Raw genomic sequence first — 15,422 nt, 5'->3', positions numbered from 1 at the left:
GAAATATCAGGAAGCTTCTCTTGGAATGAATATCATTCCTTGCAACTCCTTTAGGGAGATAGCTCTTGTGATTTTTGTTTTTGAAAACGGCTTATAATCCTGTCCGTGTGTGTGTGTATGTTTTAATCTCGCAATTCACTGCTGCCCAGAGGTTGCGGGAGCCCAGTCGATACTGTAGGGGGTAATGTTGAGAGGGAGCTGGGGCTGATTTGCTCGGGCAGGACGGAACAGGCGAAGGGTCATGCACTTGTGTTGACACCAGCCCGCAGCACCCCGTGCAGTTCGACCCTCGGATGCGAAACTGGCACCACTGGCAGGGGGTGGGGGGACTCTGTCACACCTCTTTCTCTACCTTTGCTGTTCCGTCCCATAAAGACACATGGGGAATTAATCAGAGAGAGAGAGAGGGAGAGATGGAAACTCGGATCAGAGGATAAACCTTAGTGCTGCAGAGAGAAACACCCGTCAGAGCAAATATTCAGCCGAGGCTGCACCTTTCAATGCACAGCGGTTATTCCAAGAGAAAGGGATCTATTCTGCAGAGCAGCCGCTGTTTTGTTGAGGGTGGGTCCCTGAGTGGAATTGATCGAGGAGGGAGGCTGGTTAAAGGACCTTGAAAACCCGACCACCTTGGCCGTCTCCCCGCTGAAGGCCAGGTTGGTTGATGCCGGGGGTGAAGAAGCTAGAGATAGACTCAGTCCCACCCACCCCCCTCTCTCTCCAATTCTTCAAGTGGCACCGAGCAGCTATCGGAACGGATTAAACCGCTCTTAATTTATTCCCGCCCACCCCTCTTTTTATTTTCCCCTCTTGCAATCGTTATCAGATTTAAAAATCTGTACCTTTTATTTAGAACATCCACAACTATGAACCCAGCCTGTTCAACGTTCATTTGCCTGTAAGCATCTCGCAACTTTCTGAACGAATTTCTGGTTTAATTTATGATTTTATTGCCGCTGTTAATGTTTTTTTTTAAGAAAAAGATTGGACAGGGAGTTGTTTTAAAGGCGGAATTAAACACATTTTAATTGCAGAGAATAGGGCTATCCGGAGATGCCAAACATTTAATTGTTCCGTTTCTGTTTTCTCTCTTTCAGATGTTTACACGTGATACTACCGTGCTTTGGGATTGAGGTTAGTACAACACCGTTTTCAGCTACTCGGATTTCCTTATCTTCTATAAAATGAGCCCATATGGCTAGAAATCTGTTTTAAACAGCCAATCAGCCTCCCCCAATATAGTTCTGACCTGATAGTCATAATTTTACAAAGTCCTGCAGCTGGGTTGCAGGTAAATATCATTTCCTATCTTTTTTGGGGAAGATATTGTCCTTCTGCCAATGTAGCACTTTTAAGTGGAGATTTCTCTGGTCGATTTTTGGGCAGATTTTTTTTTTCTCTCTCTCTTCGGGTCGGATGTTGTGAAACTACAAGGCAGGTCCGAGAGAATTGTGTGTAACTCGAATGTTTCCAGATGTGGCTGTTTTGCTGTACAGCTCGGGAGAGTTTCAGAGATCAGAAACGCCATGCCCTGGGGGATTTACCCCCTCCTCTTCCACCTCCCCCACCCCCTTCCCAATACCTTGTTACAAAGTGGGTTGGGTGGGGACGGAAAACCCGGAGGCGACTGCTAAGGGAAGTGCTTTAAAATAATATTCATATTGCTTTTTTTTTCAAAAGTGCAAAATTGAAATAAAAAGCAATGCTTTGAAATGCAGTGCAGACTGACTGCAAAAAATACAGCCAAGTGTGCACCTGCCCTCAGTGGAAATATACTTGTGCCAAACTGCCTACTGGGAGTGGAAGAGATTTATCTAACTTTAAGATTCCCCTAAAAAGATGAAGACTTTGCACGTCGAATAGTGGCTTTCGTGGCGTTTGTTAAGGTGTCCTGGCCCGGATGGAACTTTCCTGGTCGAGCTCTATGGAATGTTTTGCATCCAACTGAGAGGGTCGGTGCCGCCTCAGTTTAAACTCCCATCCAAAATAGACAGTGTAACATTTCCTCAGCACTGCCCTGAAGTATTTCGGCGAGGTTTTGTGTTGCACTGCCTGGAATGGAGTTTGAACCCACAAACCACTGAAATGAGGCGAGAATGGTGCAGCCCAGCCGTGACTGATACTTCATTCAGAATCCCAAAGATACTGGGGATCCGGAATAGAAATTAAAGGATAATGCAGGTTTTTCTCAGCTTCTTGCCCACACGCTGCAAGGTGTATACAGGGGTCCCAACAATGCAAAACTTTAGTGCTAAAGGCAGGGACTGTTTTGTTCCCCAAAATACTGCATTTGTATGGTTTCAAACTTCAGGATGCCTCATACTGCCTTACGACCAAGAAGTGGCTGGAGGGATTCTATGAAATATAGATTTTATATATGGCATGAATTAAATCCCATAGTTATTTGTCATGTAAAGACTGAATCTCATATGAAGTGATTCTCTAATAGGAAAATATACAGTGTGAGGTGATGATATAATTGTACATAATATGCAGCAAGAATACTGTTCAAATTCCTTAGGCACCTGTTTCTATATAAATTCCAGCAATGATATTTACTTTTCATAACTCATTCAATGTTGAAAATTTGTAAGGATATTGCAGTAGTGAATATAGCAATATTGAATGCATCCAGCATTGGAAATGCAAAAAGAAAATTCTTTAATTAATAACTTTTAAGAACAGCATGATGTTATTCTAGTATTTTACAGTGGGATTAGCACTGTCTACCAGTTTTGTAAGTGCAAGTTACAAACTCTGCTAACCTGAGAAACCAGAGTTTGTCTTCACCCTGTATTCCTGATGAAGGGCTTTTGATTTTACTGCTCCTTGGATGCTGCCTGAACTGCTGTGCACCACGCTACTCCAGAATCTGGTTTCCAGCATCTGCAGTCATTGTTTTTACCCCTCACTCTGTCCAGTTTATGTGCTAATGCAACATGGCTCAGTATTTGAATAGAATTACTGGGCTCACAGTTACACAATGTAACTTGTCAAAATATGAGCCCTCTAAATTGTGGATAACTGAAATCTGTCAGATTAAGACTCAAACTAAAATCTAACAGATAATTTTGCTTTGCATTAAGCAGACAATTGAGTATTACTCAATAAAGAGGATATTTACAGTAATTACAAGCCTTAGCAGTACTAAAGTGCCAAAACATCAAAATATTCCTGCTTCGTACTAACCCTCCACATAGGTAGGGCTCATTGGTAATACAGTAGCATGCAGGCCTCTGAGTTGGAGGATGTGGGCTGTGTTCTATACCTGACCCTTGTACTTTATAATCATTGCTGACTTGTAGCATATATCCCATGCTAACATGTAGTGTATAATCTGTGCTGATTTGCAGAATATAATCTGTACTGATTTTTGTTAATTTTTCCATGCTGATGTTTGATATACATTCCATGTTGACCAGCAGCATATATTCCATGCTGGTTTGCAGTATATAATCCATGCTGGTTTATATATAATCCTACATGACACATTCAATCAAGGCCACTCTGCCTTCTCGGGTGAATGTAAAATATCCTAGTGACGCAATGAAAAAAGACCTTTTTGATCATCTGTGATTTTAATAGCTTCACCCTTGTGCCTGTAGCTGGCTCATCCCTAAACTCTGGAATTTCATAAGCGATCATCTCTTCCTTTCTCTCTGGTATGCTGAAGAACATCTTTCTCTCAATCAGCGTGTTATAAAGTGTTATCTGACCTTGGTCACATTGCTGCTTGCAGAACCCAGCCATCTGCACATTGGCTGCTGTGTTTCTGACAGTGACCACACATTGAAAATGTTTATTGGCTGAAAAGTGTTTGGTATGCTCAAATATTATGAAATATGGGTATAAAAATAGGTGGCACGGTGGCTCAGTGGTTAGCACTGCTGCCTCACAGCGCCAGGGACCCAGGTTCGATTCCCACCTCGGGCGACTGTGCAAACTCCACACAGGTAAAAACAATGACTGCAGATGCTGGAAACCAGATTCTGGATCAGTGGTGCTGGAAGAGCACAGCAATTCAGGCAGCATCCGAAGACAGGCAAAATCGACGTTTCGGGCAAAAGCCCTTCATCAGGAATAAAGGATGAAGGGCTTTTGCCCAAAACGTCGATTTTGCCTGTCTTCGGATGCTGCCTGAATTGCTGTGCTCTTCCAGCACCACTGATCCAAACTCCACACAGACATTCTCCCCGTGTCTTCCTCCCACCATCCAAAGGTGTGCAGGTTAGGTGAATTGGTCAAGCTAAATTGCCCATTGTGTTAGGTGCATTAGTCAGGGGTAAATATAGGGTGGGGGAATGCATCTGGATGGGTTGCTCTTTGTGTAGGGTCAGTGTGGGCATGTTGGGCCAAATGGCCTGTTTCTATAGTGTAGGGAATCTAATCCAATAAATGACCAGGTGGAATGTTTTAGTGGGGTGGGTGAAAGGTAAAAGTTGGCCATGAGACAGCACCCTGTCCTTCAAATAGTTGTGTTAAATGTTTATAGCAACCTGAGGGAACAGCTCAAATGTTTTCATATCTGACAGTACAGCACCCTCCCGGTACTACACTGAGTCGTTTTTCCCGAATGGGCCTGGAACCCAAATCAAATCAAATTAGAGCCAAAAGTGCTACAACCTGGGCCAGAACAACTGAGAAACATCACCCACAACTATATATAGATGTGAAAAGTTTGGTGAAAGAACTGGTTTTAGGGAACACTTTTTAGAGGGGGAGAAAGGAAGAGAGGATTAGTTTATGAAATTCCAGAGTTTAGGGCCAAGGCATCTGAAGGCGCAGTTATGGAGCTATTAAAATCGGGCAAGATCAAAAGGTTTCGATGAGATGAGCCCAGATATTACGCAGGGTAATGGGGCTGAAGGTGAATACAGAGGAATAAGGCCATGAAGAGATTTGAAAGCAAGGAGATGAAATTTAAAATTCAGGAACTGATTAACTGGGAATCTCAGCACATAACTGCTAATAGTTGAACAATATTCGGTGTGAGTAAGCATTGTTGTAATGATCTCTGGTTCACAGGTGTAGAGTGAACAGCCTACCCTTTTTATTTTTACTTCAGCGTTCATAGTCCAGAAGTGTTTGCCATTATATTTGGCTGGCGGTTGGGGTATTGGGTTTTGCTGATTGTACCATTGGCTGATAACGTGATGGTCCTTTTCTCATACTGACTGCAGGCCTCGATGGAGGAGAACACAGATTTCAGGCCTCATGTGGAGAATCACACCAGACTGAGGGATGACACAAGCCGCAAGTACGTGCGCCTGTACCAATTGTACAGCCGTACCAGCGGGAAACACCTGCAAGTCCTGGGAAGGAGGATCAGTGCCAAAGGTGAAGACGGGAACAAGTATGGTAAGAACTGACTGATAGGAGCAGCTCTGGGCTGGCTGAAGCTGCATAAATAGCAGGTGTGGGATTGCCAGCTGCATACCTGAGGCAGTGCCTGGCATTACAAATCAAAATACATAAACACAGTTGGCAAGTTGTGAGTGTAATGTCACCTTGCCAGCGTGATTGAACAACGTTAAGATAATCTTTGACTTTTTTCCTTCTGTCACTCTTCATGCTTAAAGTGTTTTCTTTTCACATTGTTTCACTATCTCTTGAGAAGCAAGTGATTCCCAGCATTTATCTTGACTGTTTTACAGCTGTAACGGGAGGTTGGGTTGGGAAATGGGAGGGTGGATCACATATGGCCCTTGGTGAGGGTCGAACAGTTAGACTACAGTTGATGAAGGAGCAGTGCTCCAAAAGGTAGTGCTTCCAAAAAAACCCGTTGGACTGTAACCTGGTGTTGTGTAATTTTTAACTTTGTCCACCCCAGTCCAACACTGGCACCTCCATGCCGTTAGTAAAACTGACAGATGATGTAAACTAGGCCAACCCCGTCTTGTAGACTTCAAAGTGGAGTTCCAGCATGTCCATTTCTCAGTACTGCTGATATTTTATTGCTTTATGTTTGTTAATGTGGTCCATACATAAACTGCTTTTCCAGCACACTGAGAGAATTTGCATTTTTATGGCAACTGTTGTGACCCCAAGATAGTTTAAAGAGTTTCAAAGTCAATAAGATTAGATTCCATACAGTGTGGAAACAGGCTCTTCGGCCCAACCAGTCCACACCGACCCTCCGAAGAATAACCCACCCAGACCCATTTCCCTCTGACTAATGTGCCTAACACTATGGGCAATTTAGCATGGCCAATTCACCTGACTTGCTCATCTTTGTGACTGTGGGAGGAAACCAGAGCACACCCGGGGAGAATGTGCAAACTCCACACAGACAGTCATCCAAGGCTGGAATCGAACCTGGGATCCTGGTGCTATGAGGCAGCAGTGCTAACCACTGAGCCACCGTGCCACCCCTAAGGTTGCTATCACTGTTGCTCTGCAGATAATTGGCACAGAGCACATTTCCACAATCAGCAAGTAGGATAAATGTTGAATTAGTCAGCTTTCCATGACATTGGTTAAGGGACGAATGTTGGCTAGGATGCTGTGTGGAAATTGCCTGCTCCTCTACAAACTGCATCATTGAATTTTAACATCAATCTGAACAGGCAGCTAATTCAATTCGAGTGCAAAACGACAACTCCCAGTGATAAATTCTGCTTTAATTATGCAGTGGAATTTCATCTCAAGCTCTGAGTGAGAGTCTTGAAGATGCAGCCTTCGGACTCAGAAGGCAGCAGTACCTGAGTACTTGACGACAGCTGAATGATGCATTTTTTGGGAGGGGTGTGATATTGATACCTTTTAATGGAAAGAAGGATAATCTTAGTCTATCCCTTCTTCAAGCCTATACTGAAATAATTAGGAAAAGGTCCTGTGTTTTTTTTTCTACTGCTTTTATTGTGCCAACATATGCTCCAGTCACAATCTGGCAGAGGTAATTCGAAACGGGACAGGGAATGGGATCTATGAACAAGCTCTAGAGCACTGTATCCTGCATTGGTACCTGCGTTGCTGTTCTCCAGCAGAGGGCATCGGTTCCTGCTGAGACCTGGGATCGAACTTGTGTCGGTCTCAGTATCTGGTGTACTTCAGTGTGCCTCTGTACTGAATACCCCACTGACATTCATCGTTTGGGTTCATACATGGAAGATGCCACTCAGAGAAGAGGCTGCAGATGAGGTGCAATTAGCACCTTAATACAAGTCAGCAGGGGAAGAAGAAAGAATAACTTATTGATGAAAGGTTTGTTTATTAATGCGACAGAGGGGAGGGGGCGTCAGCTCAGTTGGTTGGATGGCTAGCTTGCAATGCAGAGTGACACCAACAGCATGAAGTTCAATTCCAGCACCAGCTGAGGGGACCTATGAAGGGCTCTCCTCCTCAATCTCTCCCCTCACTTGAAGTGTGGTGAAGCCCCCCCAGGTTGAATGACCAGTCAGCTCCTTCTAATGGGAGATCAGCCATATGGCAACTTTGCCTTTACCTTCTAGCAGTGTGGAGGAACATTTAAACCTATTCTTTCACTATCAGCTGTTAACTTGCTGGTGTATGTAAGCCAGGAGAGACTCACAAAGCAGTGACCTTCTGCTTCTCCTTGTTTCTTGCATAATCGACAAAAGCTTTAAGTTAAAATCCAATCAATTGGATCAATCGATGAGTTTGAATAGGAGGCACAAGACATTTCCTTGTTTCTTCAACACCAGCTTTGCAGTCAAGAACAATATGTGACAAAAGGAAATTTTCCACCTCCTCATGAATGCATTTTTGATGCTGACCCAAAATTAAGGATGTTCCCGGATTCTTGCATTAAGTGTTTGAAAAATTGTCTGACTTTGTCAGTAATGATTTGATTGTTTGGCAGCATTGAGTGGTTATTGATTTTTCTTCTCTCCATGACCTCTAAGAAGGCTAGGATTCCTGTAACATTCTCATGACTAGATATTGATGCTGGAGTGATGGCACCGAATACACTGTGACAGCAAGAGTGGAATCATCCGCTGCATTGATATTGTTTTTGACAAGGACATGGGGCTTGGTTTGTTCACGACAAGCATTAGTTCTATATTATGTACCAAGCTTTTAAAGCAGCATTTTATTGGCCGGGTGTTTGTCTTGATTATCTTCTGTCCCCCTTTCCTTTGTCTCTTCCCTTATCTGTCTCGTCTTCTACAGTGGTTGATGGATGTTTGGGCTTTTGCTACGCTGTTCCTCCTATTTCGATACAGTCCTGTCTCTCTTACAGCTTTTCCTTTCACCTGACTATGTGATCACATCTCACTAGTGTGTTTATGCATTCGTAAGGGCATCGCAGTTGAATGTGACTATACCTTCAGCTAATACCCATGCATGCTCACTCAATCTCACAGAGGTGACACAAATAGCAATTGTATGCTTCAGTCTTCTGGACTTTCTATCTTCCTATCTGAGGCATTGAGGTCATTCACTCAGCCCTATATAACAGATCCTCACAACTACCGTTCCCTAGTGTACTCCATCTTGACAAAGGGGAGAGAAGATAATGAGCATGTATGTGGAGACACATTTCCCGATTGGATCCAGTGGATTACTTTGTAACGAGTATGCTGCTTTTTCTTTGAGCTTCTCCCCTCTCGCCAGAGGTTTTAGCCCCTCCCTTCCCTTCCACAGCATGCAAGGTTTTAAGCCTTTCCCTCCACTTGTTAAAGGCCGACTTAAGCTGGGATGAATTGATTTCCAATGACCCATCCTGTTGAGCACTCCCCATGTGTCAGGCGAGATAGTAAGTGTTTCAGGTTACTTAACAATGGGGAATGTCATAGCTGACACTGCCATTTTGAAAAAAAAGAGGAACCTTTATTCTTTCTGAGGCACTGAGAGTAAACAAGTGCCTCAAGCTGGGAGAGTTTGCAACATAGAACATATAAGAGAACTCTGATATAATCCAGGGTAATCCAGTTAAGAGAATGTAGAGATATATATCACAGAACAATATAACTGTGTGATGTATATTGCATCATCTATAAACTTTTAACTGTAGTGACATGCCTACATGTAACCTACCAGACCTATGTGTGCTATATTGCACTGTAATCTATATAGCAGATGACATTTGATGTATATGTTACAGTAAGAAGGATGTTACTCTGCAATGAATGTAATAGAATTCCTTGTGATATATCCAGTTTAATCTACATCAGTGTGAGTGCTCTACTCTATTGTAATCTCTAAGAAATTCTTTAGTCACAGGTAAGTATATCAAGACTATACATATATCCCGCTGTAATCAATTTAGCAGAACTATGTGTAAGGCATACCATTCGAATCTACAAAATTTACCTGTGCCAGATATCCAATATAATCATATAAACAGTTAAGTGTGTCTTGTTTATCTGCGCAATCCACATAAGAAAAGTTGTTTAACACATTTCAAGTGCAATTAATATAAAAGAAAAGAATGTAATTTAATCCACTGGGATATATAAGATAAAACCATGTTTGTTACACTGACCTATCATTTTGGAACGTTTCATTTTCCAGTAGTCCTCATGCCATCCAAGTTTCAAACACTTTATATAATTTGGAGCACAGACTAAGACCCCATAGTACGGTGAACATAGCTACAAAACTGAAATTGCAGCCTCTGTCAGTTTCCTTCCCTTCCCTCAGTCTTATCCATTTTGCTTAGTTAGTTTGGGGGAAGTGTCTCCCATTCCAACTGCAATTAAAGATCATAACAACATTTTGAACTAGGAATGGGAATGGGCAATTCAGCCCCTCAAGGCTGCTCCACCATCCAATACTATCACAACCGATCTCCTCTCTGCTTCACTTGCACTTTCCTGCCCACTGCCCATTACATTTCAAACCTTTCCTAATTGAAAAATTGTTGCTCTGGATTAAAGCAGGGCTACCTAAATGTTTCAGTGACTGACATTCTGGCAGTCAGAGATCCTACTGCACATCTTCTCCATTCCCAGTACTCCCATTGGTTCTGGCTTCATTTGCCAAGGCAGTATTTCCCTATAGTCTTATGTGTTTCGAAGCTGTATGTGTGATAGATTTCATCATCATCTCCGTTACAAATGTAAGTGTGAAATATTGTAATGTAAGAAAAAAAAGACCACTCCCTCTAAAATATTGCAGTATAAACTACATAACATAACTGAAGTAGCGATACTGTAGGGCAAGCTAAATATTAAAACTAATCCTGAGAAAATGTTGTGTAATGTATGTGACACAATTGAAGATGATATAGCTTGGTATAAACTAACAGACTGTTGGTATTATATCCCAACCTAACAGTAACACAGAACTGTGCATGCTATACTGCAGTATAATTGAGGAGAAAGTGAGGACTGCAGATGCTGGAGATCAGAGCTGAAAATGTGTTGCTGGAAAAGCGCAGCAGGTCAGGCAGCATCCAAGGAACATGAGAATCGACGTTTCGGGCATAAGCCCTTCTTCAGGAAGGGCTTATGCCCGAAACGTCGATTCTCCTGCAGTATAATTGATACAATGGAGCTGTTGGGTTAAATATTCCACTGTAACCTATAGCTATATAAAAACTGTGCCTGATATAGCATTGTGTAATCTGTGCATTAGTCTTTGATATTACCCATGGTAACTGATATTATAGAGGTGTTTGCAACATACCTACATAAATGTTTCTGTGTATAAATGTATATCCCAGTGTAATCTACAATTTGAAAATGTGAGGGATATATTCTTGTGTAACTTTATCATTCATTCCCATGGTATGAGTATCACTGACAAATCCAGTATTTATTAGACACCCGTGCTTGTCCATGAGGAGATGGTGGTGAGAATTCCCCCCCCCCCCCCCCCACCCCCCACCGCCTTGAATTGCTGAAGTCCAGTCAATGTGGGACATGTACAGTGCTATTAAAGAGGGATTCCATGCTTTTGACCCAGCAATAGTGAAGAAATGGCGACATAGTTTCAGATCAGGATGATGTGTGTCTTAGAAGATGATGGTGTTCCTTTGTGTCTGTTGACTTTGCTATTCAGGTGGTAGATGTTATTAGTTGGACAGGTACAGTTGAAGGGGATTTGGAAGTTGCTGCATTGCTTTGAGCAAACGCTAGACATTGCTTCTAGTGTGCACCGGTGGTTCAGGGGGAGGATATTTAAGATGGTGGGTGGCATTCTAATCAAGCAGGTTCTCTTCCTGAATGGGGAAGAACTTTGTTTTTGTCCTTTTTGGAGCTGCACATATTTGGGCAAATGGAGAGTTTTTCATCATCTCCTGACTTGGATCTTATAAACAGACTGTGGGGAGGCAGGAGGTGAGTAACTTGCAGAACTTGTAGCATCTGATCTGCTCTTGCCGTTATATTAATATGACTGAGTTAAGTTTCTGCTCAATGTTGATCTCAATGTTGATTTTACATTATAGAATCTTGAGAGATATCTGCCTGTGTATTGCGCTTAACAGAACTGTGAGTGATATAGTCCAATGTAATCCATGTAACAAAACAGAGTGGTAAGTCCCAGTGTAACAGAACTGTGGATGATACATCTTAATGTAATGAAAGTGGTTGTGACTTATTGCAGTGAAATCTGTGTAACAGAGATATGGAATATACTTTGGTATATTCCTCTGATATCTACATAATAGAACCTTGTGTGAAATTTCATGATTCAATCTTTGTAATAAAGCTATTTAAGATATTACAGATTAAACCTCCATAATAGAACTTGTTTGAGGTATCATATATAGCAGAATTCTAATAAACAACTGTCTCATCTATATTACATAATTTAATACTATTATATTATAATATATTACATAATTTAAGTGTATATTATACATAAGAATGAGTGAGATATTAGATTAGATTACTCACAGTGTGGAAACAGGCCCTTCGGCCCAACAAGTCCACACCGACCCGCCGAAGCATAACCCACCCATTCCCGTACATTTACCCCTTTACCTAACACTACGGGCAATTTAGCATGGCCAATTCACCTGACGTGCACATTTTTGGGCTGTGGGAGGAAACCGGAGCACCCGGAGGAAACCCACGCAGACACGGGGAGAATGTGCAAACTCCACACAGTCAGTCGCCTGAGGCGGGAATTGAACCCGGGTCTCTGGCGCTGTGAGGCAGCAGTGCTAACCACTGTGCCACCGTGCCGCCCAGTAATGTAATATCATAATGTAATCCATATAAGAGCATGATATATCCCCTTGCAAACTATGAAACAGAAAACAGTGCAATATAGACTAGTGTACCAGCTGTGAGAGAGATCCCAGAATAATCTATGTAGTGAACTTTGAGCCTAACCAACATAATAGAACAATATGAGAAATATATCCCTATATAATACCAGAGATCTATTTGAGACAAATTCCAGTGTATCCTAAATTGCAGATCTGGGCGTGATTTATCAAATAAGTGATTAAAATAAAGCAATGTATAGATGGCATGTAATTTATCTGATGGAAATGTGTGTAATATTACATTGTAACCTATTTAATAGCTCTTTAAGTGATATAATTCTGCACCTTCTTTCTAAAAAGTTGTGTGTGATAAATCATAGCATACTACTCTGTCATATAGATTACACTATGTATTCTGGTGTAGTTTATGTCATAAATCAGGGTATGACATATCCTCGTGTTTTCAGCAGAACCGAACTAGTCAGATGTCACATTGCAATATATGTATCAGAAATCCACATTAAGTATTACTGTGTAATCTTATTTAGAGATATCAGTGTGTAAACCGTGGAACAGAATGATGTGCCCCATTGTATCATGGATTATATTTGTGCACAGTAATGGTGTCTCTACTTGTGAGCCAGCTAGCCTGGGTTTAACTCCCACTTGCTCCAGATGTGTGTAGTAATATTTCTGATCAGTTGATTTAAAAGATATTTAGAGCTGTGTGCTATATCCCGGTTTACTTTGAGTATGTGATATAACCAGGTGTACCCTAGCAGAATTAAGAATGAAGTACTGTTATGGTACCAATATAACAGAACTGTAAGAGTATTCTTACACGTCTCAGTTTAAGAACATGGTGGGGAGTGGTGTATCTTCATGTTAGTTACATAACAGCTGCCTGTGAAAAATCACTTTGCAAGCTATATAAATAATTGAGTGATGTAGCCCATTGTATTCTATACCACATAATTCTGCATGATATATTTGGGTATGACCATGCAGAAATGTGTGGATAGAGAAATGTGGAGTCTATTTTGAAATACTCTAATACTTTAATATACACAAAGAAACTGTCTGAGATATATTCTAGTGTAATCTCTAACTGAACCATGATATATTCTGGTATCATGTACACAATGGTAATGTGTGTAATATTGCAGCTTTATCAACAGAACAAAACACTGAATGACACCCCTGTGAATGGTGAATACTCTGAGGAAGCCAGATATAATCTGTAGTATACTTCGGAGGTTAATCTGTATAATGGAACCAAGTGGGATATATTTCCCTTTTATGATTCCTATAACAGACTATTTGATTCAAATTACAATGTAACCTATATTACCGGTCTGGTTGTGATATGCCCCAGTGTAATCAATAAAATAGAACTGTGACTGGATCATTACAGTATAGTCTGTGCAAGAAAGCTGAGCAATTTGTCCCAGTATATAACAAGACTGTGAGTGATATGTCTGGTGTATCCTAGTGCAATCTATGTAACAGAAATCTAGGCTAAATGTTGAGGCATATTCTGAATTAAAATAAAACTGAATGATATATCACTATGTAGCACATAACAAAAAGATGTCTATTATGATTGTGTAATCCACATAAATGATAGACTTCTGCAACATCAAACATTACAGTACTGAGAGTGAGATATCTTGTTGTAATCTATGTAACAAACTCCGTATTATCCTAATTTAATATGTGTATCAGAATTGTGTATGATATATCCCAGTGTAATCTACATGGCATTACTGACCATTATATATCCCAGCGCAACATATGAAACAGAAATCTGTGTAATATATCCCAATGCAATCCATACAACAACTGTGTGATAAATCACTGTCATCTCTTTAACAACTGTGTAATTTAACCCAGTGCAATCTATACAACAGAGCAGTGTGTGATATTTCCCAGTGTAAACCATAGAAATATGTGATATTTCCCAGAATAGTCTGTACATTCGAGCTGTGAGATGCAATCTATACTACCAAATTGTGTGTGTTTATATATATTCCAGTATAAACTAAATAATCGAACAGTGTGTGATGTATCTAAATTGTGCTGATATACTCCTTGTGTAAGCTGGAGAGCAGACTTATTTGTGACATCCTGCTGTCCTATATAGAATCAAAATATAGTGATCTTACCCCAGTGTGTTCTACTCCACAGAATAATATGTGATCTAACCCAGTCTAACATAAACGACAAAACAAATGTAATACATCCAAGTGTAAACTATACAGTTATTTTCAGGTATAACTACTTTCAGGTAACTTATTTAGCCGATCTTTGTGATGTACTATCTCTATGCCAGAATGTTGAGTCATAACTCCCTGTCAGGTCTATGTAAATGATCTTCATATGAGATCTCACACTATAATTTGGACAACCTAACTGTGATATCCTGCTGTGTAATCTTTAAAGTTCAACTATGTATGAAAAATCAGTGTGAACCTAAGCCAGAATTGTATTTGATTTATCCTGCAGTAATCTACATAATCAAGGACATTGCTTTACATTTTGTGCCATCTATATGATAAAGCTGCAAGTGATAAGTTTGTCATAATTTAACCCATATGGTATAACTGGTCATGATAAATCTTGTTTTTACATAAAAGAACAACTTGATATATATTCCAGTCTAACCTATAAATAAAGGTAAATTCATCATAGCCCCAGAGGTCTGCTTTTTCATTAGAGAAGACAACTGATTTAACCCAAGGGTCACCACACTGGCAAGGGGTAAGGTGGGACTTTCATGGTAACCTTTCATGGCCAGTTTGGGTAGTTAGCACTGCTGCCTCACAGCGCCAGAGACCTGGGTTCAATTCCCGCCTCCGGCAACTGACTGTGTGGAGTTTGCCCATTCTCCCCGTGTCTGCGTGGGTTTCCTCCTGGTGCTCCGGTTTCCTCCCACAGTCTAAAGATGTGCAGGTTAGGTGAATTGGCCATGCTAAATTGCCCGTAGTGTTAGGGGAATGGGTCTGGGTGGGTTGCTCTTCAGAGGGTCGGTGCAGACCGAAGGGCCTGTTTCCACACTGTAAGTAATCTAATCTATCCACATGCCTTGCAAATAAGCTATCCAGCCAACTGACCCACAGTGTAACCTATGTGATAGGACTAAATACGATAAATCCCAGTGCAATTATTTTAATAACCTGACAATGAATGAGACATCTCTGTGTAGCCGAGAAAACCAAACGATGTGAGACTAAGGGTTTGATCTACAATTTAGCTTTTAAAAATTCACATGGATATGGGCATTGCAGGCTAGGCAGCA

At 41.1% G+C, this 15,422-nt stretch overlaps 1 protein-coding gene across 1 annotated transcript in view; it reads left to right on the top strand.

Annotated features, from left to right (window-relative positions):
* The first annotated feature begins 412 nt into the window (after positions 1 to 412).
* The window catches only part of LOC122556856 (fibroblast growth factor 18-like), a 420,188-nt gene continuing 405,178 nt past the window's right edge, over positions 413 to 15,422 (top strand). Inside the window, exons 1-3 of the mRNA XM_087995060.1 lie at positions 413 to 898; positions 1,098 to 1,134; positions 5,181 to 5,358. Of these exons, the coding sequence (XP_087851186.1) occupies positions 867 to 898; positions 1,098 to 1,134; positions 5,181 to 5,358 (247 nt within the window). The 5' untranslated portion in view covers positions 413 to 866. The remainder of the gene's footprint in view (positions 899 to 1,097; positions 1,135 to 5,180; positions 5,359 to 15,422) is intronic.

Source organism: Chiloscyllium plagiosum, unplaced genomic scaffold (assembly GCF_037043375.1).
Source record: "Chiloscyllium plagiosum isolate Xiang-an unplaced genomic scaffold, Cpla_swu_hap1 HiC_scaffold_16, whole genome shotgun sequence".
Lineage (NCBI taxonomy): Eukaryota > Metazoa > Chordata > Chondrichthyes > Orectolobiformes > Hemiscylliidae > Chiloscyllium > Chiloscyllium plagiosum.
Note: the sequence above shows the minus strand (reverse complement) of the source record. Positions and strands in the feature narration are given on the sequence as shown.